Raw genomic sequence first — 26,790 nt, 5'->3', positions numbered from 1 at the left:
GCTTATCCTTGCTGGGCTGAGCCACCCGAAGAAGGCATGATCTCACCTGCTAGGCCAGTGCCTGACACAGACACAGCTGATTAGCCACTTCCTAATCACCTTCGCCTCTGGGCTAAACCAGATCTAGAGCCCGACCAGAGCCACACCAGGGGGACTTAAAAACCCCAAACCTCTGCCGCAGACAGGAGAGGTTCCTATCGAACTACTGCCTTATGCAAGGGAAAAAGCGGTGAGGCCTTTCCTTTTGGCTAATGAAATTCACAACATCATCCCACACTGCACTGAGCGGCAAACACAGCTCCATTATTTGGAAAACAAATATGTTCTTTAGAGCTTCCTGGTTGTCAAACACCTTTTTGTTTAGCTCAACAACTAATCCACTTATCGGAGGATAAAGCTGCCAGTGAATCACCAGTATGATAAAAGCATGCACAAAATTAGCAAAAATTTGCCTATGGCTCCTGCACATTTAACAAACACCAGCTCAGAGAAAAATTATTCCTATTTTTTTTATATAACTGAGATCCCCAGGAGAGATTCTGTCAGATAGGAGCTTTTTATTTTGCTTGCAGTTTTTTTTTTTCTCTCTCTCTCCGTATAACCCAAACACTGAAGCTGGAAGATGATGGGAGATAATATCGGATTCACAGTGAAACTGACAGCATTTGAATAAGCAAGGAATGCAACCGGGGCAAGATTTTAATAAGTTTTTTTTTTTTTTAAATGAACTTGCACAAACCAGAAAGAACTGAGTGCATCGGGTGCTTTCTTAGGCGCTCAGGATTGCTGGATGAGGTCATGAAACATGCAGGGCTCAGGACATGTCCTTGTCTATTACCTTTCAACTGAGGAGCTCAGAATGTTATATAAACAGTCATGATTTCAGCCTTGCAATGCTCTTGTGAGATGAATCAGTACTATTATCCCCATTTTACAGATGGGGAAACCGAGGCACTGAGGTGGTTTTTTTTAGTGACTTGCACAAGGTCATGCAGCCAAGTCGGTGGCAGAGGAGACAGCTCTCATGGCTCTCAGTTCTATACTACAACCACTAAACCATATTTCCTCTTTAACTCATCCTGAGCCCAACTACTTAAACCCCAAAAGGGATCTTGCTTCCTTCTAGCGGATAAATTGGTGTGGGATGCTCTCTGATGCTTATCTAGCTCTGCAAACCTTGTGAGTCTCTACAGCTTGGCTGGAAGTCCTCTGAGAAAAGACTTTTTCATGAGATTTCCAGCATTTCTGGTCCCAGCTAGAAACCCATAGAGGGAAAACTCCTTAGAGATGGGCCCAAGCTACCATGGAGTCCAGATCCAGATCTGGACATCCCCAAATGTTGGGAGTGTTAAGAACGTAAGAGCTGCCAGGGGGTCAGACCAATGGGCCATCTAGCCCAGTATCCTGTCTTTGACAGTGGTCCACGCCAGAGCTTCAGGGTTGTGTACAGAACAGGGTGATTATGGAGTGATACGCCCCCGTCTTCCACTCCCAGCTTCTGGTAGTTAGAGGTTTAGGGCTGTCCTGAGCATGGGGTAGTCTCCCTGGCCATCTTGGTTAATAGCCCTTTGATGGACCTATCCTCCATTAACGTATCCAGTTCTTTTTTGAATCGAGAGTGTTCAGAGTTGTGGTTCTGGTTTATTTGCAGAGTTAGCATCACAGGTTGGGTCAGGCTGGGAGCCAGAGAACACCAAGGAGTCTGTCTGTATCCTGCAGCCTCAATAAAGAATCCCCATCATATTTGTTACATTGCAGTCCAGTCTCTTCTCGATCACGAGAGACACCACACGAGGACTGATACTCTTTCCGGGCTGGTTTTTGCCCATCGTTAACTGGCAACCAAGACAATCGCTCTTCAAACTCAAGGACCGGAGGCCAGAAGAAAGGACTCACCATCAAAGTACTATCCTGCCTTAAAGATCACTGAATCCCTCACAACCTTTTTGAATCCCTGTATGTGTCCCATTATTGCGAAGTGATGGTGATTTACAATGATTCTTTATTGAGTGCCAACAGGGTGCCCAGAGGGCCATGCACACATAGGAGAAGACACGGTCCCTGCCTTAAGGAGCTTACAAGCCCCTGCAGAGTCGCATCTCAGAATAGTCAGCACAAGCTCCTACCAGCCCAAGTGGACAGGATCCTGTCTTGATAAAACTGCTGCCCACGGATGATAAGGATCTTGGTTTAAGCCTCAACGGGATGCTTGCACAGCCAGTGGATGGGGAGACTAGATAAAGCTACTCCAGTGTCTGGGCACCATTGATGGCTAACAAGATATCACTGTGGAAGCCCTCTCCTTTGTCATCACAGATGGGGACTGGTGGGAGAGGCAGATGGCTCAGAGTGGAGAAGTCGTCACAGGGATGACCTTCGGGGGTTTAAAATCCCAGTTTGGACCATCTCTTTATTTAAATGTAGCCTAAATGGAAGGAGCTCTGTAGGGGAGAATCTGAAATGATGCCATTAGTCCAATGCATTAAGTAGGTGCCATTCCAGGAAGCTGGCTGGATAAAGCCCAGTGCATTCAAATATCACTTCTTTGCTTTCTTTCTTTGCCGTGGCGAGGGCAAGGCAGGAGCACATGACGATGGGAACATTTAGGGGAGCTGGGAATTAATCAAGAGGCACACACCTGTCAGGCTGGAATCTGGAACTAAACGGAAACACTTGCTAGTGGGTGACCTTTCACCCCCCCCAGACAAGCCTGCAGCTCTCGAGCTGTTTGAGAAGCCATCTCACTGTGGTTGTGGTTCTGAGACCCCGGATGAAATACAGCAAGAAGGGAAAGCAAGAAAACAGCAGGGAGGGGGACTGAAACCACTTTCTAAGCAGCAGGGTGGGGGGAAAGAGGCCAGGGGCTGGGTGGGGGGCACAGGGGCAGTCCTCAGAGAGGGCTGGGAGAACATAGTCTGGCAGTTGACCTAATGACATAGAGATGTTGGGAAAAACCACAGCAGATATTTGGTCGGCCAACAAGGAAAAAGAAAGATGGAGCTGAAGACCGATGTTGAGGTAACCAAGGTGAGATTTTCAAAAGCACCCATGTGATTTAGGGTCCCGTTGATTTTCTCTAGTTCTCCTATGTCGCTTAGGCCAAAACTCTGCAGCGACTGAGGTTCAAATGGCAACTGGCAAGCTAATGTTAACCCTTCCAGCCAGCCAGGCCGAATCATGGAGAGGTGGCTAGAGGAGCCGGAGGCATTCTCAGCGCTAAATGCTAAGACTAGATGTGGCGTGTTGGCCCTTTAAAAAGTACGGGATCTGTTCTCATCTGGTGTAAACTGGCCTGGCCACGCTGTGGTGCCGATCTCGACGCCAGGCACCCTGGGTTCTAGGATGTCAGAATACCCAGAATCCTCAGGTTTTCCAGCTTGGGATTCTTTGAGGTAGGGAAGGACAAACAAATCAGGAGGCCCCAGCACTTCCCCACTTCCCCAACATTCCCGGTGACGTAAAGGTGTCAAGTCATAGAACAAGATCCACCCAGCAGCACAGCCTATAGGGGCACGAGTCCCCCAAAGGCGGGGTAATTCCCCTTCCTGCACCTGGGCTGGAGGACAGTGTACCGTTAAGTGACTCAAGGAGGTAGTGGTTCAGCTTGGCATGTGCTGTAAAACTGAGTGGGGAAAATCAAGTGACCCGATTCTGACGCATTAATTATTGTTGATTACTTGCCTCTAGGCATTTCTTGGGCACCCATCATCATAGCCCTGGCCGCCTTGCAAACGGAGGAAGCAAGCTTTGCAAACCTCCCGCCCCAGTGAGATAAACGCTTGCTGTTATCGCCCACAGGAAATCTGAGGCACGAGGGGTTAAGTTCATCAAGCAAAAATTTCAGACGTGCCTGGTGATTTAGGAGCCTAAATCCCATTGACTTTCAACTGGGCGTAGGCTCCTGAATCATTTAGACACTTTGCCCATCTTCAAACCTGGGCTCCTCAGATTAGGCACTGAGAGATATATTTAGGTAGCTACACCATTGACCTGATTTCCAGAGATGCTTAGTAGCCAAGTCTCCCATAGACATCGCTGCGAGTTGGAGTGGGCTCAGTGACGTGCTGAAGACCACAGAGACCAGATTCCAGATCTTCTCGCTCCCAGGCCCAGATCCTGAGCTGGTGTAAATGGGTGTGGCTCCATTGACATTAATGCCGATTGACACAAGCTGAGGATCTGGCCCTGCAGTGCCCAGTGCTTTGTCCATGGGAACAGCCTTTGCTATGAACCTGGACTGAATATTTTTTGGAGGCTGGAGGAATATATGTTCCCATTATTACGTTGCTTCTGGGTCCCACCAGATGTGACAACATCCCATAATAGAAGCTGAGTTGTCCAGCCCAGTTTTGCTAATCCAAGAGCTAAAGCAAGTGTTTCAAATAAGCATCTGAACTCCTGGGTACTCATCCAAAATGAATCGCTCCATTTTTTGAGGTTCACTCTGACTTCGAAGGAAGTTGAGGGCATCAAGCACCTAAATTACTTAGGAGCCTGGGTCCCATCTACAAAAGAGTCTGACGTGTTTAGGAGCCTAAATTCCACTGACTTCCAACGAGACTTAGGCTTCTAAAGTGCTTATGTCATTTTTGAAACAGGCTAGATTTTTAAACATATTTAAAAGTTAGTGGGATTTTCAAAAGCATCTAGGCCCAGATTTTTAAAAGGATTTAGGTGTTGCTGCGCTCAGCGTTGCAATGCCTACCTGATTTAGGAGCCTAAATCTAATTTTCAAATTTAGGATTTAGGCACTTAGTAGTCTAAATGCCATTGACAGTCAATGGTTGCCTGTGTCCCTCTGTGCCTAGAAATCGGACTTATCAAATGCTCGTGGAAAGTGGCTACAAAAGAAACATGAACTGGGATGGAGCAAATTCCTTAAAAAACACGATTATTTGCAGCATTTTGGGTTTTTTTGGCCATAATCACCCAGGCGTCCTGGCTCCTGACCCTGTGTGCTTGACCACAGTTACCCATTGTTGTATTCATGGTAATCTCCTCTACTTGTGAGAGTGTTACAGACGCCATGTGCTGGCTAGCTAGATTTCATTAGTTCCCACTTTTTGCCTACGGCAGTTACAGGTAAACTGAGGAGTGGATTTTTGTGCCCACCTAGAACAGATCCCAGCCACTTCCCCTGGCAAAGGCACCCGTTTCGATCGGGGTGTGAAGTTACCCAGTCAAAGACGCCGTCTAATCCTCCTCGGCACAAGCAGCGGCGTGACGGCGCTATTATCGGCACGCAATGCCGAGAGATTCATTATATCCAATGGAACTGCGCTCCCGACTGAGCCGCAGAATCCGTCATTGGCTTTTGGGGTCAGGGAGACCCCATGTGGCTCCTAATTCGAGCCTGGATTTGTGCTCAGCTGAACACTTTAATCACTAATTAAAGGTTTGCCATCATCCTCAAGCAGCTGTGAGTGTCCTCCAGGTCGATCCCCAAGCAACACTCTGCTGATCCGTGGTAGCATATTGGAAAGTTCATTGGATGGGCTGCCTCAAATATGAGCCCCTTCTTGTCCCCCCAACACACAAGCTAACAATTTCCCATCAGAAAGAGTTCGTAACCTCAGGTATTGCTGGTTGACCCCTCTCCGCTCTCACTTCTTCTTCCCCCTTCCTGCAATTTAGCCAAAGAAATATTTTTCCTTTCTTTTTTCTCATTCTTTCCTCTTTTTTTTTTTGAATGAAAAATGTTATTTGGCGCCTCCTGAGCCTCTCTAGCCGGGCTCGGCGTCTGTATCAGCTGGAGGAGCTTAGAGCCTCATCTCCTCGGATTTAGACTGAAATTTTGATTTTCTGCCGCGCTCAGATAATGTGGAAATCCCGTTCCCCGATATTTACTGTTTATCAGCGAAGTGCAGTGCGGTTCTGGGGAGGGGGGAAGGGACTCTCGCTCTCTCTTTCTTTCGCGCTACCTCTGTGCCTCCTCTTGTCCCCCCTCGCTTCCCTTTCTCTCCCAGCCATCCCTACTATTCCCGCATATTAATGGCATTTGACTTTGGAGCAGCCGGCACAACAATAGCCTCATTATTTCAAGCAGAGAAAAGAAGGAGAAACTCTTTCCAGAGGCTCCACGCTGCCCCACAATGAGCTCCGATTTCCAGTGCCCGCTGTCCCCTTTCACCTGCAGCAGCGAACCAGAAGACCACAATCCCCAGCTGCCTGGGCTATCTTCCCATGGCCATGGATTCATAGATTCATAGACTCTAGGACTGGAAGGGACCTTAAGAAGTCATCGAGTCCAGTCCCCTACCCTCATGGCAGGACCAAATACTGTCTAGACCAGGGGTCGGATGATGATGCTCAAAGGAGCACGATCTCTCCAGGCCCATGGGCTGTGAGATCTCCTCCTTGTCTCGTGAGGTTTACTGCCTGGCTAGTGCAGATCCAACTCCTTTGCGGTGTGTTTAAACTTGGGGATGGGGCAGCGTGATCTGCCCTTGCCAACTAAACAAGGGCTTCCCTCTTCTCCCTCCACCCCCTATTTTCCTCTTGCCGCTTTGTAGCCACAATAAATTTATCCTCTTTCATCTGCCCAAATCAGCACTGCCTGGCCACGTCCCATTGCGAAGGTCCAGCTAAGTTCCACCACACATGGGCTGTCCCCTCTCCTAAATCCCATTGCTCCGAGTTGAGGGATTGTCTTGACTGACAGGGAGATCAGATCTGCTCCCATCTATGGTCCTGGTCCTGAGAGGAACCGAGCACCTTTGGTCAGGGTTGCCCATTTTGGTTGGACGCATTCCTGGAGGTTTCATCACGTGACTTAATCTTTCATTAAAGACTAAGCTTTAATGCCTGGAGATGCCAGGACAATCCTGGAGGGATGGCAACCCTAGCTTTGTCCGCCTGGTGCTTCGCAGGGCCAGGCCCGGCCTTTGCATTGGCGCTTGCTTGTGGCCTGAATCTGACCCAATTCCCTCCCCCGGCGCCTTCCTGCTTCCTCAACCATGTGTAAAAGATGGCGGCGTTTCCTCAAAATGCAGATTAGCATCGGCGATGCACCGAGCTGAGCCCTGCCAAACTCATTCCACTGAGCAGCCCGGAGGGGTAAGGGGAGGAAAAAAGGCCTCCTGAGTAAGAAGCATCAACTGTGCGTACAAACCCGGGACTCCTCAACAGCGGGGGAACAGCTTTCAGGGCCACTTAGCGCCTGGCAGGCCATAATGCCCTGCTAATAATGAGCCGGCCTGCTGCCGATCCCTGAAAGGATTGGTTATTGTCAGAGAATGTAAAGGTTTTCCCCCTCCTACCCTTTGAATGCAGGCATTTCCCTGTGGTTAGGATAGAACAGAATAACCCACTGATGTTATTGCCACCTGCAAATTCGCTGGGCTTTCTCTGCAGCACGTAATTAAACTCAGCGCCGGGGTAACCAACAGCATCCATCGCAGCGTATTAGAAAGGAGGGGAAGAAAATGGGGACGGGGGGGGGTGGAAAGAGGGGAAGACGGGAAACACGATAAACCCCAGCCAGGCTCTCTCTGTATCGCTGTTCTCTCTGCAGCTTGGCTGCTGCCTGCCTCTTCTGGTTTAAAGTGACTGCTTCTTATGGAAACGGAGAGGAGGTATTAAAAAAAAAAAACCCACAAGACACAGAGAGCTTCCTTATCTCAGGGAGACAGTTGTCAGGAATCACTTTGACTGAGTCGTTTTGTCTCCATGCTTTTTTTGCTGTCAAGCAGGCCTCAGGACATGGATCAAAGGAGAGGCGCCGAGCGCTCACTGAAACTTCTCATCCCTTCTCGGTACAGACGCTGGAGTGGCAGACAGCTCTCCTCGACATCAAATGGAAGGAGAGGAGAGGGAGGAAAGAGAGAAGGGAGAGGGAGAGAGAAGGGGCAGAAGAGAGGAAGGAGCAGAGGAAGAAGAGAAGAAGAGCGGTGTGGAGTTTTCTCAGTGCCACATCGGATCCCCTGGGCACCTGGCCCCACTCTCTCCCTCTCCCCTACACGGCCTCCCTGGTGGCTGGGGCACCTCTGAGGGGTTTCTCCAGGTCGCTCTAGGTAAAGCCACTGGAGGGTTAAAGAGGCGGTAGGGGCTGTTTTAAGAGAACTGCATCAAGCCGGGCAGTTGGCAGAGTGGGCAAACAGAGAGCCTGGCACCTTTGTGGGGGTGGATTTCCAGCCGGCGTGGAGGAGCTGTCCGCTCTCGGGCAGACACCTGCTGCTTGAGGACTGACCGTGGGAGATATGGGGTTGGGTTTTCTCCCCTCATGCCCTTTTCCCTGCTCTGAGCTGCACCAAGGGGCTGGAACCCTGCCTGGATGGGGGTGTATGGTCCATAAAGAGCATCCTTTTGCTGTGTGTGTGCAGCACCTAGCACAATGGGGCCCTGGTCCGTGCCTGGGCGCTACGGTAACACAAAGAATACATAATAATAGTGATAGCAAGAAAGGCATTTTCCTGAGCCTCGCTTGGGAATCTGGAGGTGAGACTCGACCAGACAAGACCTGAACCATTCTGCACTTTGTTTCCATTGCTGCATTGCACCAGCTTTCACAGCGCTCCCTGGGCGTTATCCCACGGGGGGTCCTAGAAACACCAGACGCAGGGGGAGCAGGGAGGAGGGTCACGGACACAGCTTTGCCCAGGCCCACCCCTTGCCATTGAAATGGAGAGACCCCTTCCATCATCCCACCAGGTGAGCTCTACTCCGGGTGTGCGAGGAAGGAGAGCCAGTCGTCCTCAACCGCTGCCACTATGGCTCAGAGGGGGAGTGCCTCCCAGGGCCGAATGGGGACCAGCGTCTTTACCGCAAAACATCTAGTCTCTTTGGGTGCCAAGCTGTTCACTGGCTCGGTCGCTCTAGGGCAAACTCTGGTGATGGCCGTTCCCTGCCAGCAACAACCCCCTTGCGTAAACCTTGTATATTTCCTTGCAAATTCCCAGGAGTATCCTGTGGATTTTCCTCTTGCGGCTGAGCAAGATTAGATCCTTCCTCCACCACCCCTTTGCTGTGTGGCTTCTGATTTCCTTTCAGGTGCTTATTCCCTGCAATAAGATCCCCCTCATCTCCCAACTGAATAGGCTTAAGGACTGGCTCCAGCTTATCACGGGAGCTAAGACCATCCACACCTTTGATCACCTTACTAGTTGCCCACCCCAAGCCCTGCTAGAATTTCGGATCTTCAGCCCCTGCTGTAAATTGATCTCTTGCATGCCTGTCTGATGGGGGGCAGAAAGCATCTTTCAGGAGGAGGCCCAGTTGCATGCACAATGCTTCCCTTAGGGCCATCTCTGTGCCAATGTCTACGCAAGGTGGCGAGGTCCTGCACAGCCCACCCCCCAGCTATGCAATATGGGGCCAGAAAGGCTGGCCAAACTGGCCCCATAGTGGGCAAGGGCTGAGCAGTGCAGCGCTACCTTGCATAGCTCCTGTCTTGTGTGTGTTACAGAGGGGAGGGCACAACGCGACACAGCCTCCCTCTAAATCGCTCACCCACAGCCCTACTCCCATAACGCTCCAACGGCTCACGCAACCCTGCCCTTTTATACCCCCCAGGGGATGAAGGCAACCCTCATGCCCCTCTGCAACACTCCAAAGGCTGATGTCCCATGCAACCTCCCCACCCCATAGCACACCCACCCACCCACCCTACCTGTGCGACTCACTAAACCAGTGTTTCTCAAACTGGGGTCGCCACTTGTGTAGGGAAAGCCCCTGGTGGGCCGGGCTGTTTTGTTTACCTACCCCGTCTGCAGGTCCGGCCAATCATGGCTCCCACTGGCTGCGGTTCGCTGCTCCAGGCCAATGGGAGCTGCTGGAAGCAGCGTGGGCTGAGGGACTTACTGGCCGCCGCTTCCAGCAGCTCCCATTGGCCTGCAGCAGCAAACCGCGGCCAGTGGGAGCCGTGATCGGCCGGACCTGCGGACAGGGCAGGTAAACAAACTGGCCTGGCCCGCCAGGGGCTTTCCCTACACAAGTGGCGACCCCAGTTTGAGAAACACTGCGCTAAACCATTGTTGCAGGAGGAGGCGCTCAACAAGTAAATGGGGAGGAAGCTTGAATGCAATGGCGGGAGCGGGGGTGGGGGGAAGCTTTCTTGTAAGCTGTTTGCAACCTCTGGTCAAAGGCCTTGCATCCCTGAGGCTGGTCCTTCTCAGGAGTACCCAGCAGCAGGCTGGCATGGCCTGGGAGGGAGGTGAAGTTGGGACTCACGTCAATGACAAACATGCTTCCCTATGATGGGCAGTTGCAAGGTTCTGGCTGATGCAGTGGGGAGGGCTGGCGCTGCAGCAAAGGAAAGTGCTTCTTCCGATCCCCTTCCATTACCACCAAGCACCTGTATTAACTCCGCCAATGCTGGGCCTCGGCTCTGGGGAAAGCGAGGCTCCGAACTCATTGCACAGCGCGGCTTATCGCCTGCACGGGGACGGTAAAGGGGCAAAGCTGACGCTTTACGAGGTGGGAGGGAAAACTCCTGACTCACTAACAGTTGCAATGTATAGTCTGGGCTGGCTCTGTGCCTGGTCCCTGGCCAACGCAAGAAAGCTGCACCGTAGCATTTAGGGCCTGATCCGAAGGGGTGCTGAGTATCTGCAGCACCCAAGGAAATGAATGCGCCGTGCAGACCCTTCTGTGTGTAACCCCTGTGCATCAGGCCCTGCTCATGCAAAGATAAGGAGCAGAGCTGGGCTTAAAACAGAATCCACTGGAAGCAAGCTGCCATCATGATCCTCTCTTTTTTTCCAAGGACTATTGAAACTGGAACACGCATGTACATGCGCATGTGGCCCCTCCCCTCCATGCACGCTCGGATACACACGTGTGCACCCAGGAACGCACACACACATACATGAACTCACACACGCACTACAGCCTTTATAGTCAAATTATTTATCTTCTTGCATTCTTTCTGTTTAAGGGCCTCCATCTAGGAGTTCTCCTTCCTGGACAACCTTCCTCCACACTGTGGCCTTTCTGATTCCCTTTCACAGCTCAGCACCAGCTCCCAACTCCCTGGGTTATTGAAGCCCTGCGGTAAAACGCTCGCCTCTGAATTCCAAAGGTCGCTTGGCAATGCCTGTCACCCGTCTGGAGTCTGTATTAATTGCTAATCTCTCATTTTCTCTCCCTCTATCTGCCCTGCCTGCCTTGTCTCAAGTTCCCTTAATAATCATAAAGAAGGGCAAATCCGGCATTTGAATTCTCCACGTCCATGTCTACCAGCCAAGTCAGGGGCTCAATCACTCTTAACCACCCCCGTGCAGAGAAGAGACAAAACCCAGAGGACCTGGCGAAGAGCTCTGCGTAAGCTCGAAAGCTTGTCTCTCTCACCAACAGAAGTTGGTCCAATAAAAGCTATTTCCCTCACCCGCCCTCTCTCTCTATAACCCAGAGGAGACAGACTTCGAACAAGCCAACCTACAGGGGAAAAAAACACAGCTCGTGCTTAGATTCAGCTACTACCGACCATATAAATGCAATTCTAGCTGTACAGATGTAACTTTCACTCTATGCATCTGAAGAAGTGAGGTTTTTACCCACGAAAGCTTATGCCCAAATAAATCTGTTAGTCTTTAAGGTGCCACCAGACTCCTTGTGGTAGATGTGATCAGCGCTACCTTGGCCTGGCTTCACATCATAAACCCAAGATCTGCTACAATACGAGGCAGAGGAAGTATTGTTTAAATGTATTGGGCAATTCATAGCTCTGCGTGAGTCAGACCTTTGGATACAGGTTCAGGATTCCTAGAGGAATCTGATTAAAATGATCTACGGGAACTACTGTATATATAACTAGGAGTAATCATAGGTCATATGAGGACTGTACATGGGACCTTTTTCTCTTCTCCCCTTCATCCCTTCTGTCCCCTTTCATTGCTCTTCCCCTTCCCCTTCCTTTACTTCCTCTCTCTTTCTCTTCTCCTCTTTCCCCCTTTTTCTTGTTACTTAGTTTAATACGTAACATGGGAATTATGGGGCTGATCCTGTATCGACCGAAGTCAATGGCAAAGCTTCCATTGCATTCAATGGCTTGGGATTAGGCCCTATTTTCTCGGAAACAGTTCAGTGTTCATCATGCTTGTATGTCTTAATAGTCCTTCAAAACTCTCTCTCTCACTCTACGGGCACACGCGGGGTGTGTATACCTGCTTCTCATTTACAGAAGGCACGAATGCATCTTTACTCTGCCGGTGTAACATAAATGAGGATCAGGACATATATATGTATGTTCATATATAGGATAGATCTATATAATGCCTAGAATATAAGTCACACTATTCTGAATGTATTTAAAGTAATATTTTAGGGTGAGATGATCAACGCTGCCTAGGGGATTTGGGCACTCCATTTCAATGAGAATTGGGCACCTAAATCCTTTAGGCCAGTTTTGACATCTTGGCTGTAGTTTCACACCTAATAATTCTTGGGTGTGATATGAGACGCAGGGCCAGACTCCGCAGATGCTTTTACTCACTTTTGTGTGGAAGCTTTTCCAGAATCGGGGCCAGCGTTTGTACGGGTCACCTAGGTAATATATAGTGAGGCAATAACACTGAATGGGCCTATGGGAAATTGTTATGGTTTGACCATATGGGAAACATTGAAAGGAAACATGTAAGGGCTGCAACGGTGTCTCGGACCCCCCACATCTGAATCTCCCCCACTCCTTTCGCCCCTATAAACAAAGTAATTAGAAAGCAGTCAAATAAATACGTGTCTATTTTCACATGAGAAAAATACTCTGTTCTCCCTTTTCCTCGTAGCCTGTAGCTGAGGCGTCTAATTGACAAGAGCAGATGGCTTTGTTTGGTAAAAACTTTAGCGGAGGGGGTGGAGGGGAAAAGCTTTGCAGGGCCACGTAGGTTGAAAGTTTACAGAGACAGAGTTATATTTGATACTGAGCAATAGAGAATGCCAAAGGGATCAGTAAAGCCAGCCTCTCCAAGGGGGAAAAAGTGAGTTTCAATTTCCCCCCACTTTCCTAAAAGACAGTGATTTGATCACAGGCACACACTCCACAAAATGCAGTGTCTCGATGGGACTTGCGTATGCTCTCGTCTCTGGGAAAAAGCAGCCCAACCTCGCAAATCAAAAAAACATAGGAGCGGTAGCAGCTTTCCAAGGGGTCTGGTGACTGGGGCCAGGTGTGTGATGGCCTGTGCATCAGAGAGTCCTCAGCTAAGTCCAGGAGAATAATGTTCCCCCAGAGACCCAGGAGATAAATACCGGACATAACAGCAGGGTAGGAGGGCTGCAGAGTGAATTCAAAGGCGGATAATGGACAGGAGGGAGGGAAGGGAGGAGAGGTGGATGCGTGTGGGAAGAGGAGAGAAAAGGAGAGAGGAGAAAGGTAAATGGACAGACAGAATGGGAAGGGGAGAGAAAAAAAAACGGAAGGGAAGGAGGCCAGAATGGGGGAAAGGGAGAGAGGAGAAAATGGGGGTGGGGGGGGGAGGGAAGAATGGGAAAGAGGGTTAAAAGAAAGCAAAAGTGAAAGGAAAGACAGAAAAGGGACGGAGAGGAAACCAGGAGAAAAGCGGGAAAGGAAAAAAAAATAAAAAGCCCGTGTGGGATGGCACCGAAGAGCGTCAGAGTTAAAGACTATTAAAAGAACATGTTTCTACACTAAGATAAGCCGGAGAAATGAATCCTTATCCTTCCAAAACCAACCCTTTAAAATTCGAGCGAGAGAAGGGTCTCCTTTCAGGGAAACGGGAAATCCTTAATGCGTCCTCCCTCAGCAACTGTAATGCCAGGATGTTCCCAATCTGCTTTGAGGGATGGAAAGATTAAGAATAATAAAAAAATGGCAATAAAATATGTGTGAACGAGGGGGTAATTGTGGACAAATGCAGCATTCAAATTCATTTTTCAGCTCTTTTACGCACCATTTCAATCTTATTTTCTGCTTGTTAATGGGATCTTGTTGGTTGGGGTGGGCCAGGCTGCCCAGTAGCGCTTGGGTAATTGCACATAATTTTCTCTCTACTAGTGATTTGCATCAGATTTTTTTTTTCTAATTCTTTGCTATTTAACCCCCCCTCCAAATCTTGCCCCCTCCCCCCATCCCTCCCCCGGCCCAGCAAGACTCATTTTAAATGCTTATTATAGGCGCAGTGTCTCCGACAAAAAAAAAAAAAAGAAAGAAAAGGAACCAGACGGAGAGGTTTCGTGTCACTGAATGAGCGAGCGCTGTCTCTCTGGAGCCAGGCGCTGTGCACTAACCCCTCTCACCACCCGGCGCCATGTCCCTCCCAATTGCCAGGCTTCTCGAAAAGGACTTAGACGGCTAAACCCATCCTTCCACCAGCATCAGCACGGTTACAGCCTCCGGCCCATGACTGAGTGAGGTTCTGAACCACTGAGATCAACAGAAACTGTATGGCGGATTGCTGCGGGAGCAGGATTGGGCCCTAGATGGGAGAAGCTGAAGCGTAGACAGAGATCATGCTGCAAAACTGGTGTCCAGACTTCAAAGATGATGGAGGGCAGGTGGTCAGAGCTGGGTTAATCTCTAGGATGGAGGATCTCAGTCATCTGTCTACTGCCCCCTTCCCTCTCCACCCACTCACTCCTTGTGCTGGCTGGAGGGACTGCAGGAGATGGTTCCTCTTAGCAAACCAGGAGCCTCTCTGAAAATGGCAGAGAATGTCCTTCCTTTCCAGCTTCTGCTCCTCTTCTCGCTTCCAGGACAGAATGCTGACTCCATCCTTTACAGACAGTGCAAGGAAGCGGGTGGTGGAGCGGGGCTTGAGGATGTCTCTCCAGCCCCACCCATTGTTCTATTTCTTTAAAACGACGGTGCATTTGGGGCGGGGGGGTGGGAAATGGTCAAAAAATGGAGGCAGCCTACAGCGGGAGGTGACCGCAGGTAGGGGGCAAAGTAGGCAACTCGTAGGGGGATGGGTCAGGAGGACAGAAGCACTAGGTCAGGGGTGGGCAAACTTTTTGGGTATGGAAATTGTATGGCGGCCATGAATGCTCACAAAATTGGGGGCTAGGGTGCGGGGTGTGGGCTCTGGCTGGGGGTACAGGCTCTGGGGCGGGATTGGCGATGAGGGGTTGGGGGTGCAGGAGGATGCTCCAGGCTAGGACCGAGGGGTTCAGAGGGTGGGAGGAGGATCAGGGCTGGGGCAGGAAGTTGGGGTGCAGGAGGGGGTCAAGAGTGCAGGCTCTGGGCAACGCTTACTTCAAGCAGCTCCCAGAAGCAGTGGCATGTCCCCCCTCCGGCTCCTACACAGAGGCGCAGCCAGGCGGCTCTGCACAGTGCCTGAGCGGCCAATGGGGGCTGCAGGGGCGGCACTTGGGGTGGGGGCAGCGTGCGGAGCCCCCTGGCTGCCCCTATGCATAGGAGCCGGAGCGGGGACATGCTGCTGCTTCCGGGAGCCGCGCAGGGTGGGGCAAGCCTCAGACCCCGCTCCCTGGCGGGAGCTCAAGGACCAGATTAAAACATCTGGGGAGAGAGATGCGGCCCCCTGGGGCCACAGTTTGCCCACCCCTGCATTAGATAATGATATGACACGTTGCATAGGTGGACAGATTCAGGCAGGGACCAGGAGGGATGTGGGTTTGGGGATGAGGACAGCACCATGGCCTCAACTCATTGTGCGGCTCCCCAGTCAGAATCCTGTGCTGCTAGGAAAGGACGCCCCCGGAAAGTTGGCAGCCTTGCTGAGGTTCATAGAATCATAGAATATCAGGGTTGGAAGGGACCTCAAGAGGTCATCTAGTCCAACCCCCTGCTCAAAGCAGGACCAATTCCCAACTAAATCATCCCAGCCAGGGCTTTGTCAAGCCGGTTCCCTCACAGCCCTTGCTACGTAGCTTCCCGTGTAGCTCTTAGTTTGTGGGCTGTCATGAGAGAAGCCTCACACAGCTTTACAGACAGGAACACAATGTGAAGGAGATACAAATGGCCGGGCTGAATTAGCCACATGGCCCGGTGTGATCAGCAAAGGTCACCTTGAGGCACCGCCCAGGCCCATCCACTCAAACGGAGCCTGGAAAGCCAGACACTTGGGAGAGAAATAAGGAGCAGAAGTAGCCCATTCATGAGGGCGAGCCTGCCTGCAAGGCTCTGCCGCTCACCCCTCAGAAAGGTAAAGGTGCATGAGCATCAAAATCACTGACAAATGCCAACTTTCAGATCCAGGCCTCAAACCTCTCTCCGGAAACACCATTAAGGTGCACATCCACGCACAGATCGCAAAGCACGTCAGAGATATTAAACACCTTCAAAGGTTGCTCAGTGGTGTTATCCTCATTTTACTAATGGGGAAACCGAGGCACGGAGCAGTGCTGTCACTTTCCCAAGAAATGGTGGCAAAGCCAGACATGGTGGAACCCAAGTCCCGCAACATTCAGTCTCATGGCTTAGCCACATGACCACTCAGTGGTGGAGTCGCACTAGGGCTGAATGTGACATGTGGAGTGAAAGCCACCCATAGCCCCGAGAAAACAAAAGCAACAAACACAAGGAGAGGGTGTCTGAGCTTCCTACTAATCCTGATATTGTCTTGATTTCTCAGGTTGACTTTGTGGGCCTGCAGAACGCTTTAGAGGGCTCAGAAAGAAACAGAATATCAAGGTTGGAAGGGACCTCAGGAGGTCATCTAGTCCAACCCCCTGCTCAAAGCAGGACCAATCCCCAGAGAGATTTTTGCCCCCAATCCCTAAATGGCCTCCTCAAGGACTGAGCTCACAACCCTGGGTTTAGCAGGCCAATGCTCAAACCACTGAGCTATCCCTCCCTCCATATCAGGGAAATGTGAGTTTGGCCATCCAAAGGCTCAAAGGCAGTCAATCTAAAGTAGTGCCCAGCTTTGATACTACAGTGATGAGCACCAGTACAAAGAGCTAGATACATCAATTGCCTTGTAAAGAAAACTTAGAGGAGAAGGGTTCTGCAGGTGAAACAGTACAAACATTTTGGTATTTTCATATTTCTGTTGATTCTGTGAAACAACTAAACATGTCAATGTAGCTGAATGTAAAATATGTCATATAGCCTTATTCCCTAGATAACCGAGAGATGTTGGCTAAGACAATCACCAAGCTATGCTGGTCATCTCCCGTTTCCCCAGCCTGGCCCCTTTATATAGACCAATATAATGACAGATAATTTTCTACCTAAACCATCTAGAACTAGTTGCATTGTATCAAAGACAGATGGATGGGAAGGGCAAATGCCCCACTGTCCTTACAGACACGACACCCTGTTAGCTAGCAAGCCATCTCGATGAGCATTCTTGTTGTCCATTCATTGCAGACATAGCAAAGAGATATACAGTGATCAGAAACGTTTGCAATAAATCCAGAATCCCTTATATTTTAATAGCCGTTTCCATCCCAAAAGATCCCAACGTGCTACACAGGGATGTCTTCACTCATCACTGAATGGTACCTACATCTGGGGTGGAAACCCAGCCATGATAGTGTAGCAGAGACACCCAGCCAGGAAGTGAAGAACAACATCTAATTAAAACTACCGGGGCATTTAAGCAGACAGAATGTGATTACTCAAATTGAAATTCAGCCAGCAAGCAACACGGCCAGAGCTTTTTACTCTCATGGAAAGCACCATGGGACTCTTCCATGGTCATGAGTGGTGGATACTCAGTTTTATGTCTTGTCAAGAAGACAGCAACACTGTGCTCCGTCGCTCAGTGGGAAGACAGCAACTTACTTAGTCCCCTACACCAGTTCCTGCAGTGCCATGCACTTCTCTAGGAGCTCTGTCAACCAAGCACTGATCAGGCCCCAATTATAATAAACTAGCTAGTGTATTTGTGCACTGCTTCTCCTTAATGGATAGACGCAGTGCTGTGTGTCATAGGCCCTGTATTGGTGACCACAAATGGAGATTCTCAAGTGGCAGGGGTCTGGGTTTCTGAGCAGAGGGATCTGAGTTCTATCCTTGCTGTCAGTGTGAAGCTTGATATAGCTGTGGTGTGATGCATGAGGAAGGTCAAGGTGCTTAGTTTGGTGATTATTGACATTTTTGGAATGAATTTTGATTTCATTGAAAAATGACTTTTTTTCAAAATACTTTTTTTTTCAAAAATGTTTCTTTTCGGATGAAATCAGAAAGTGAAAAAACGTCGCCTTATTTATGGTTTGAGTCTGGTTTTGTTTTGTTGTTTATTTTGGTTTATTGTTTTCCCTTTTCTTCCTTCTTTCTCCCACTTCTTCAGTGGCAAAAAGGAAAAGCGGAAAGGGGAGGGGGAGAAGAAAAAAGGAAGGAAAAGAAAGAAGGAAAAATTTCAAAAATGATCATTTTTCTTATTAAAATTGTGGGAAATTTCAAGCCAACACAGTTTTGTTCCTTTCTGGAATCTGTGGAACAAAAATGATTTGGAATGTTTGGAAATTTATTAATGAAATTCCCACCCTCCATTTTTCAACCTCCTCTAGTTCTGAGGCTTCAAGGACTGGTGAGATCACAGCTCCAGCTGCTGGGGGCTGCAGCCCACTTCTTTTAGAGCATTAACATGTCACTTGATCTTATTTTTTAATCTCTTTCTGGGTTTGTCTCTCTTCCTCTTCTCCGCCTTGCTGAGCTCTGCTCAAAATCTGCCTGGTGGAAGGATGTTACCAGTTCAGCCCGACAGACTCTCTGACTTCTGTGGTTAGAGATGCAACCTTTAGAAACTGATGGGTACATAGCCCTTGAAGATCCAAGTTCTGGGTCTACTGTGAGCTTCTCCTAACTAGTGTTGTAGCCACTAAATCCAGTCTGACAGATGCATGATGACTCATCTGGTCGCAGCTGGCTGGCCTATGATGTTAGGTTTGTTGAACAGGCAGCCTTCGGAGCATGGTCGTTAGCTGCCTCTCTCTTATCAAGGCCGCCCCAGCATAAAACCATCACAGATGAGTTCTCAAGTTACCATAAGCCCTATCATTAAGGATCGGGATGGGGTACGAAATGGGAGCTGGGTTGACGTCGGACTATCCTTCATCTCATTGTGATTAGTTCTCTTATGTGGATTGTCATATGTAAAATGAGTTTTTTTGGGGGGATCTTAATCCAGCCTCTGTCTAGTGGTGGGAGGAGAAAAAGGGCTCCCCTATAGATTCACTAGGAGGGTGGTGAAGCACTGGAATGGGTTCCCTAGGGAGGTGGTGGAATCTCCTTTCTTAGAGATTTTAAGGTCAGGCTTGACAAAGCCCTGGCTGGGATGATTTAGTTGTGAATTGGTCCTGCTTTGAGCAGGGGGTTGGACTAGATACCTCCTGAGGTCCCTTCCAACCCTGATATTCTATGATTCTATGATTTGGTGTCTGCCCAGGAAAAGCTCAGGACAGAAATAGCAGGGGGTGCTGCAGGTCAAGACAGAGGTGCTTTGACACAGCTGTGATGAGGACCTTGAACCCGAACATGAAGGGTTGCTGTGGGTCAAGATTGAGGTGCAACAGCGGAGCAGTTGCCCTCTGGAGGTCCCAGGACTGGAATACAGGGAAAGCTGCAGGACAAGCCTGGGGGCTGTGTAGTGACCTAGGGCCAGAACTGGACTAGCACAATGTGTGGCAGGCCAGGACTGCAGAGCCCCGGGTGGGGCGGAGGAGGATCAGACTAACAGGGGACGCTGTGACTGAGTATGGAGGTGCTTTGGCAGTGCTGCGTGGAGGCTGATTACACAGCACATCACTGGTCAGCGCTATCATTAGCACGGACACGCACCAGGTATAGAAAAAACAAACACAAAGGGCCGCCATTTTCCACAGGCTCTAGGCAAAACTTTCAGCAGCTTCTGCTCCCTCTGTCGGGGGCGTGGGGTGTGTGTGTCAAGCCTGCAAATCTAATCCCCCTTCTCTCTCGTGAAAATGGAAAAACCGTGCCCGGCCTATAGAATTTCAGTTACCAGCACCAACCCCGTCTGGTGGATTCTGGCTGCGATACCCAATCCAGGGGTAATCGGATAGCGTTCCCTGTGGCAGCAAATGCAGAGGGCTCTGGCTGTAACTCAGGGTCCAGTCTCCCCCACCCCCATCGGTTTCTCCTTGTCTCAACTGCAAAGAAAGCTCCCCCCTGCTGCTATTGAGGGATGAAACCAGAGAACTGTCTGTTTGCAGCTCATACAAGTCACCCGCCGTAGCTTGAGTTTCTAACTTTTTTCAGTCTCCTAAAACCCCTTTCATTTGGATATTTACTCCTACCAACAGCGGCCAGATGCCACAATGAATAGATAGATAGAGAGATAGATAGATAGAGGGGGTGTATGGGAATAGATAGATAGATAAAGAGAGAGATAGAGGGGGTGTATGGGAATAGATAGATAGATAGAGAGATAGAGAGATAGAGGGGGTGTATCGGAATAGATAGATAAAGAGAGAGATAGAGGGGGTGTATGGGGATAGATAGATAGATAGATAGATAGATAGATAGATAGATAGATAGATAGATAGATAGATAGAACAGCATAAAAGGTTTATCTGTAGGGCTGTGGATGGTCGCATTACTCACAAGTGAGTTAGGCAGGTCATCCCCAGATGAGTACCAATAAAACCTTTACCCTACCCCACCCCATCATGTATTCTGCTTGTGCCAAATATGTTAGGGAAAAGGCATTCCCGTTACTGGGACTCTTTCTTGTATCCTTCTGCCTGTAAGACCCGGGGTCTTGGTTGCCACAAGTCCAACTGTGCAGGGCTCAGAAGGGCAGAGAGGAAGTAAAACTAACGCATGTAAAACACCCAGAAAATAACCCAAGACAAGTTTTTTAGACACAAAAATCTGCATGTATTTATATGCAGATACCTTGGGCCTTTCTAGGGTTAGAAGTGAGTGCTTGGAATCTCCCCTTCTCAACAGCATAAAGCTCTTATTTCTTCCAAGCTGCAAGATCTTCGACTCTACATTTTTAAGTATTGAAAGGCTTTTATTGGCCCAGGACTCACCTCCAAGGCCCGAGGGCAGGGTAATGGAGTTGGGGTAAGCATAGAAAGAACCATTTCTCGGGTAGGGTTGAATGAACCTTTGAACCTATTCAATCAGTTGGACTATCCCAGGGAGATGGACCAGCAAGCAGATGATGCAGTCACAGGCATGGGATAAATTGCACGAGCATTGCACAACAGACATATTTACCACACGCTTGTGCAATTTATCACATGGATATTGTCCCCGTGTATGTCCATGTAATAAATTACAAAAGCACGTGATAAACTTGCGCCTGGGATCATCTAACCTGTGCTCTGCCCATTAATCCCAGAATATATACTCGCATCTCCAACCTGTGTCCAGCTCTACTCAGCTGATGTTTTTAAAAAATTCCAACTGCCAGAGAAATGTTTCCTTATTTCCCCCACAAAATCACACCAGAGGTAATATTCAGCCCTGCCCCAGCGGAAGGTTTAACCTTACATAACTTATCATTTTGACAGTGTACACATACCAGTATTGACTGGAACAGGACCCATGACCTTCTACGCCACACACCAGCACCCATTGTGCTGTACCACCACGAGAGTTATAACCACCTAGAAATGGGAGTTTTATGCCATTTGGAAGGACTGCATTAGTGCAAGCTAGATACCTTATAGTTTGCACCTGCAGGGCCTACATAGGACAGTTAAGCGCAGAATGCTAGTGCATGCAGGGGAACTGGAACAATTTGTACGGGGGTGGGGTGGGGTGAGAGCCATTGAACCAAACTGTAAACCCTGCCCATAATGAAAACTACTTCAAGCCAGGGGGTCCAGCAGTACCCCTACTTCCAGCACCTACGCATGCATGTTGCAATTTACATGCCCATAATCCAAACTCCGTATGACCCTTTTCAGTGGCAAAATGGAAAATGGAAAACAAGGGCAGCAAAAGGGGTGGGGGGAAAGAAAAAATGGGGGGGAGGAGGGGAAAGAGGAGGAAGAGACAACTTTCTAAACCAAAAATATTCACGACAAATCTTTGCAAAAACAGTTCAAATCAATGAAAAATCATTCCTTTTTGAAACCTGTGCAATGAAAATCACTTTGAAATGTTTGACATGTTCCATGATCCCCCCCCCCCGCCCCACACACACATTTTTGGACCCACTCTAATTTTTAAAGGATTCTAAAATATAGCAGTTATACCTTTTCTACTCTGTCAGGTCTGTACAGCATGGCTTAGAGGCAGAAAGCTATGAAGAATGACAAGGGGCTGAGCACCATACAGAAACTCAGGAGACCTGGGTTCTGTTCCTGGCTCTACCACTAGCCTGCTGGTTGACTTTGGTCAAGTCATGCCCCTGCTCTGTGCCTCAGTTTCCCTATATATATATATATATATATAAAGGTGACAATAATACTGACCTCCTTTGTATGGTGCTCTGAGATCTATGCATGAAAAGTGCTGTATAAAAGCTAAGTATTATTAATACCAGTGATCCTTTAAAAAGCATTTCTAAAAGAAGTTTTCCAATAACAAATGGGGGAGAATCAAGATATACCGTGGTGTAGTGTAAATGTTGTATTGGAATGCATTTGAGATGACCTGGGCAGCTCACACGTGAGGCTTCTTCATTTCCGAGTAATGTAGTTATTCCCAAATCAGGCAAATATATTTAGATACATTATACCATCACCTATTCTCTATATGCAGAGTCATAAAGGGGTCCCTACCCAGACTCCTTTTTTTGTTAGTGCATCTCTTGAGCAGTCCATACTCTGGGACAGCTTTTGTAAGTTGTCACATCTCCAAGGAGATCAATGATCTCTTGTGGCAATGGGTTCCACAGGCTAATTATTGGAGATGGGTGGAGAACAGAAATTTCATTTCCTGAAGAATCTTGACATTTCAAAATGTGGCTTTGTTCAGAATCAGACTCAAACCCAAACATTTAAAAATTCTCCATGCTGGAAAATTCAGAAAAAAATATTGTTTTGGATCAATTGTAATATTTCATTTAGATGTTGACTTTTTAAAAATATAATATAATATAATATAATATAATATAATATAATATAATATAATATAATACAAAACAATTGAAAGGAAAGATCATTTCAAAACAAAATATCAAAACATTCAAAACAAAAAAATTCTACACATTTAGTTCCACAAATGTTGAAACGGGAATTGTTTCGGGGGAGTTCTCTGATCTGTGTAATATAGGAGGTCAGATGAGATAATCACATTGGTCTCTTCTGATTTTGGAATCTAGGAATCTATGAACTGGGACATTTCAGCATTGTAGGAACTTTGTTGTTGTTGCTGTTTTCCTCCTAAATAAAATTTCAGCAAAATCAACACGATTTTGACAGAATTGCATTATCCAATGGGAAAGGCTTCAGTGAAAGTTTTTCCAACCAGCCCTATTAATTATGCATTGTGTTAAAAGTTTGTCCTTGTATGAGTTTTGCATGTGGTGTATTGTTTCATTGACTATCCACACATTCTTGTATTATATTTGCTTTCTCTAGACAAGTAACTGTTTTATATACCTCTATTCTACCTTCTCATTTGCCTCCTCTCTAAACTAAACAGTTCCAACCTTTTCATTTCAAACACCTGCTGAAAATCTCCCTGTAGTTGCAGTTAAATAAACGATCCTGCACTTCCTGTCTTAAACAGTGCTGCTGAGCATGCTTTTACTGTGTGACCCGGTACTATGTTAAAGCACACTAACAAGCTTTCCGTGCACACCAGCAGGGTCCACATGGACCAGTTAACGCGCAATACATTAGTGCACTTTAGAAATCAAAACCCTGTAGTGCACCTTACTCCACCGTGTAGACAAGTCCTTAAATAACAGCCATATATCACCTCCCAGATGGTTGTATTTCAGTGATAGGAAAGAGCAAGAATGCAACGCACTTTGGTATCCTTCAGGATAATAGAAGCTATGTGAGTACAAATCATTATTGTCACCCATTAACATATGATAGGTGTCTTATTACCGCTAAAAGTAAACATGCATATGGCAGCCAAAGTATGACATGTCAGAGAAGAAGAGAATTGGAACACATGACTTATGAGGAGAGGCTGAGGGAACTGGGATTGTTTAGTCTGCAGAAGAAAAGAATGAGGGGGGATTTGATAGCAGCCTTCAACTACCTGAAAGGGGGTTCCAAAGAGGATGGATCTAGACTGTTCTCAGTGGTAGCAGATGACAGAACAAGGAGCAATGGTCTCAAGTTTCAGTGGGGGAGGTTTAGGTTGGATATTAGGAAAAACTTTTTCACTCGGAGGGTGGTGAAGCACTAGAATGGTTACCTAGGGAGGTGGTGGAATCTCCTTCCTTAGAGGTTTTTAAGGTCAGGCTTGACAAAGCCCTGGCTGGGATGATTTAGTTGGGAATTGGTCCTGCTTTGAGCAGGGGGTTGGACTAGATGACCTCCTGAGGTCCCTTCCAACCCTGAGATTCTATGATTCTAAGAGAATTAAATGCTCTGTCTGACAAGGCTGAGGGTATGTTGGATTGACAGAAAATTAGCGTTAATATTCCAGATGAGCCAGTGTAAGAGACCGGTGGGCCAAATTCTCAGCTTGTGTAAATCCTTATAACTCCACTGACTTCAATGGCGCTCACCAACTGTGGATCTAGCCCTGTGAATATTTGAGCCCCCAGTACTTAGTCTAGTGGCAGATTAGTCTAGTGGTTGGGGCAGGGGATGGTTGTCAGGAGTCCCACATTCTATACAGAGCTCAAGGAAGGGAGTTGGAGATCAGTGGTGTTGCACCAAGTATGAGTTTGGCCCGGTAAGTTCAATACAGATGGGCTCTATTGTTATTTGAACAAATATATGGGGAATATGTGTTTTCTCTCTCACAGTTCATGTAGCTCTTCTTATGTATGATGGGGTCATAAAGAAAATCGATTACATCACAATTAGTTCCTGGTAGAGACTGGGAACCAAAATCCCAGGCCCAGACATCCCTGAACTTTGAGGAAGTTCAGACCCTAGTGGGCATGGGAACTTCAAAGCCCGGCCCACCTCTGTAATGGGCTGGAACAACCCCCCTAACCCTGTTCCAGCCAACCCTCAACTTGATGACTCAAGCGAGTCTCTAGATACTTGGGAGCAGAGTGTGACATCTCAAACACAGGATCTGAGCTTTGTTACAGGTTGCAGATGCTCAGATGCTGTGGCAATAAACTCAGGATGGATGGATGGATGGACAGACGGACAGACAGACAGACAGATCTGGGCTCCCTGAGAGCATGCAACAACAACTGTTGGACAGCGATCGCATAGAGCCTGCCCTCTCCCGTAGGGTCTGGGCTCACCAAAGGCTCCTGGCTTGGAGAAGAAGAATGGAAGAGCATTGTGTACCTGTGGAGAGAGGCCGTTGCTGACAGGGTTCATGTGATTGGCAGGAGCTGCAGGGTTCATGAAACTGTCCGAGTAGCTGGAGAAGCTGTGTCGGGCCCCGTAGGCAGAACTGGTATCAGCGGCGGCAGCGGCTGCCAGCCCTCCCTGGTGCATGGTGGATGGTGGCAGGGGCTGGGGTCTGTGCACGGTGCTGCTCCCATCTGTGAAGAAATCATTCATAGGGAAACATTCATGAGACATGACCCGGGGCCGCGCCTGCATCATCAGGCAGTGGGGAAGAGCCCAAGGGCTGCTGAGGATAACAGCAAGGAAAGGAGGGAGCTGGCACAGACCAGAGTGGAATTTCCATATAGTTCCCTCTGTTCTTTATTTTTCCCAAAATTGTGATTGAACGTAATGTTCTCCAAACAATAAGGAACTGACCCTGGCCAGCACCCGGCATTCCCTCACCAGCTCTGCCAATGCACCACAGTCCTGACCTGCAGCCAACCTGGCTATCCTGGGCCTGGGTCTCACGTGAGCACAAATGGAAAAATTGTGTGGCAGTTTTCTGACCTCCTTGGAATATTATGTGGGAGTCTGAGATGCAGCCAGCAAACACTCACTCCCTGCAGTTATGGAGAGCAGGAACTGAGCTCTGTTCTCCACCAGGTCCCCTTGCTCCTGATCTCAGGACCTCTCTCTTTTTTACAATACCAGCCTCCCTTTTGCAGGTAGGTCTAGACCAGAGGGTTACAGATTTTTTCCATTCGGCGTTCTCTATTCCCCTAGGTCTGGAGATCGAGTCGCCTGAAAAAGCTCCAGTAGCGTTTCCCCAAATTTCCCCCAATATTTCTAAATCTTCCTTCTCCAACGACACTTTGCTCCCCACAGTTTGCTGGGGAGGAGCAGATGAGGGAGAAAGGGATTTTACGGACAGTTCCGTCTATAAAGAAATATGCAGGAAACACGGGGCAGGAAGAGATGTTGGTCTGAGGTCCCTAAGGTTGTAAGATCCTTTGTAAGGACCCAATCCAAAGCCCATCAGAGTCAACAGGGGACTTACCACTGACTTGGACGGCCTTTGAATAAAACCCCAGCATCCCCCTGGCCCAGGGCCGCCCAGAGGATTCAGGGGGCCTGGGGTCTTCGGCGGCAGGGGGCCCCCGCTGCCGAATTGCCGCCAAAGACCCGGCACTTCGGTGGCAGGTCCCAGGGCGGAAGGACCCCCCGCCATGGGTCTTCAGGGCAGTTTGGTGGCGGCTCCCGGGGTGGAAGGACCCCCCTGCCGCGGGTCTTCAGGGCACTTTGGCGGCGGGTCCCAGGGCGGAAGGACCCCCCGCCACTGAACTGCTGCCGAAAACCTGGAGCGGAAGAAGCTCTGGGGGCCCGGGCCCTGCGAGAGTTTTCTGGGGCCCCCGGAGCAAGTGAAGGACCCCGCTCCAGGGACCCCGAAAAACTCTCGTGGGGGTCTGGGGCAAATTGCCCCACTTGCCCCCCCCTCTGCTGCAAGGGACTCCAGTGTTGGAGGTTACCTGCCGCTGCCCAGTGTCTAAAGCCTTGTGTGTGTGGTTGCTGGTGTCCAACTCACTACAG

At 48.8% G+C, this 26,790-nt stretch overlaps 1 protein-coding gene across 4 annotated transcripts in view; it reads right to left on the bottom strand.

The window, feature by feature from the left end:
- The window catches only part of PAX7 (paired box 7), a 149,269-nt gene that overhangs the window by 34,620 nt on the left and 87,859 nt on the right, over positions 1 to 26,790 (bottom strand). For all 4 annotated transcript variants that reach the window (XM_054008838.1, XM_054008841.1, XM_054008839.1 and 1 more), the window contains exon 7: positions 25,216 to 25,415. In XM_054008838.1, the coding sequence (XP_053864813.1) occupies positions 25,216 to 25,415 (200 nt within the window). The remainder of the gene's footprint in view (positions 1 to 25,215; positions 25,416 to 26,790) is intronic.

This window comes from Malaclemys terrapin, chromosome 19 (genome assembly GCF_027887155.1).
Source record: "Malaclemys terrapin pileata isolate rMalTer1 chromosome 19, rMalTer1.hap1, whole genome shotgun sequence".
Taxonomy (NCBI): Eukaryota; Metazoa; Chordata; order Testudines; family Emydidae; genus Malaclemys; species Malaclemys terrapin.
Note: the sequence above shows the minus strand (reverse complement) of the source record. Positions and strands in the feature narration are given on the sequence as shown.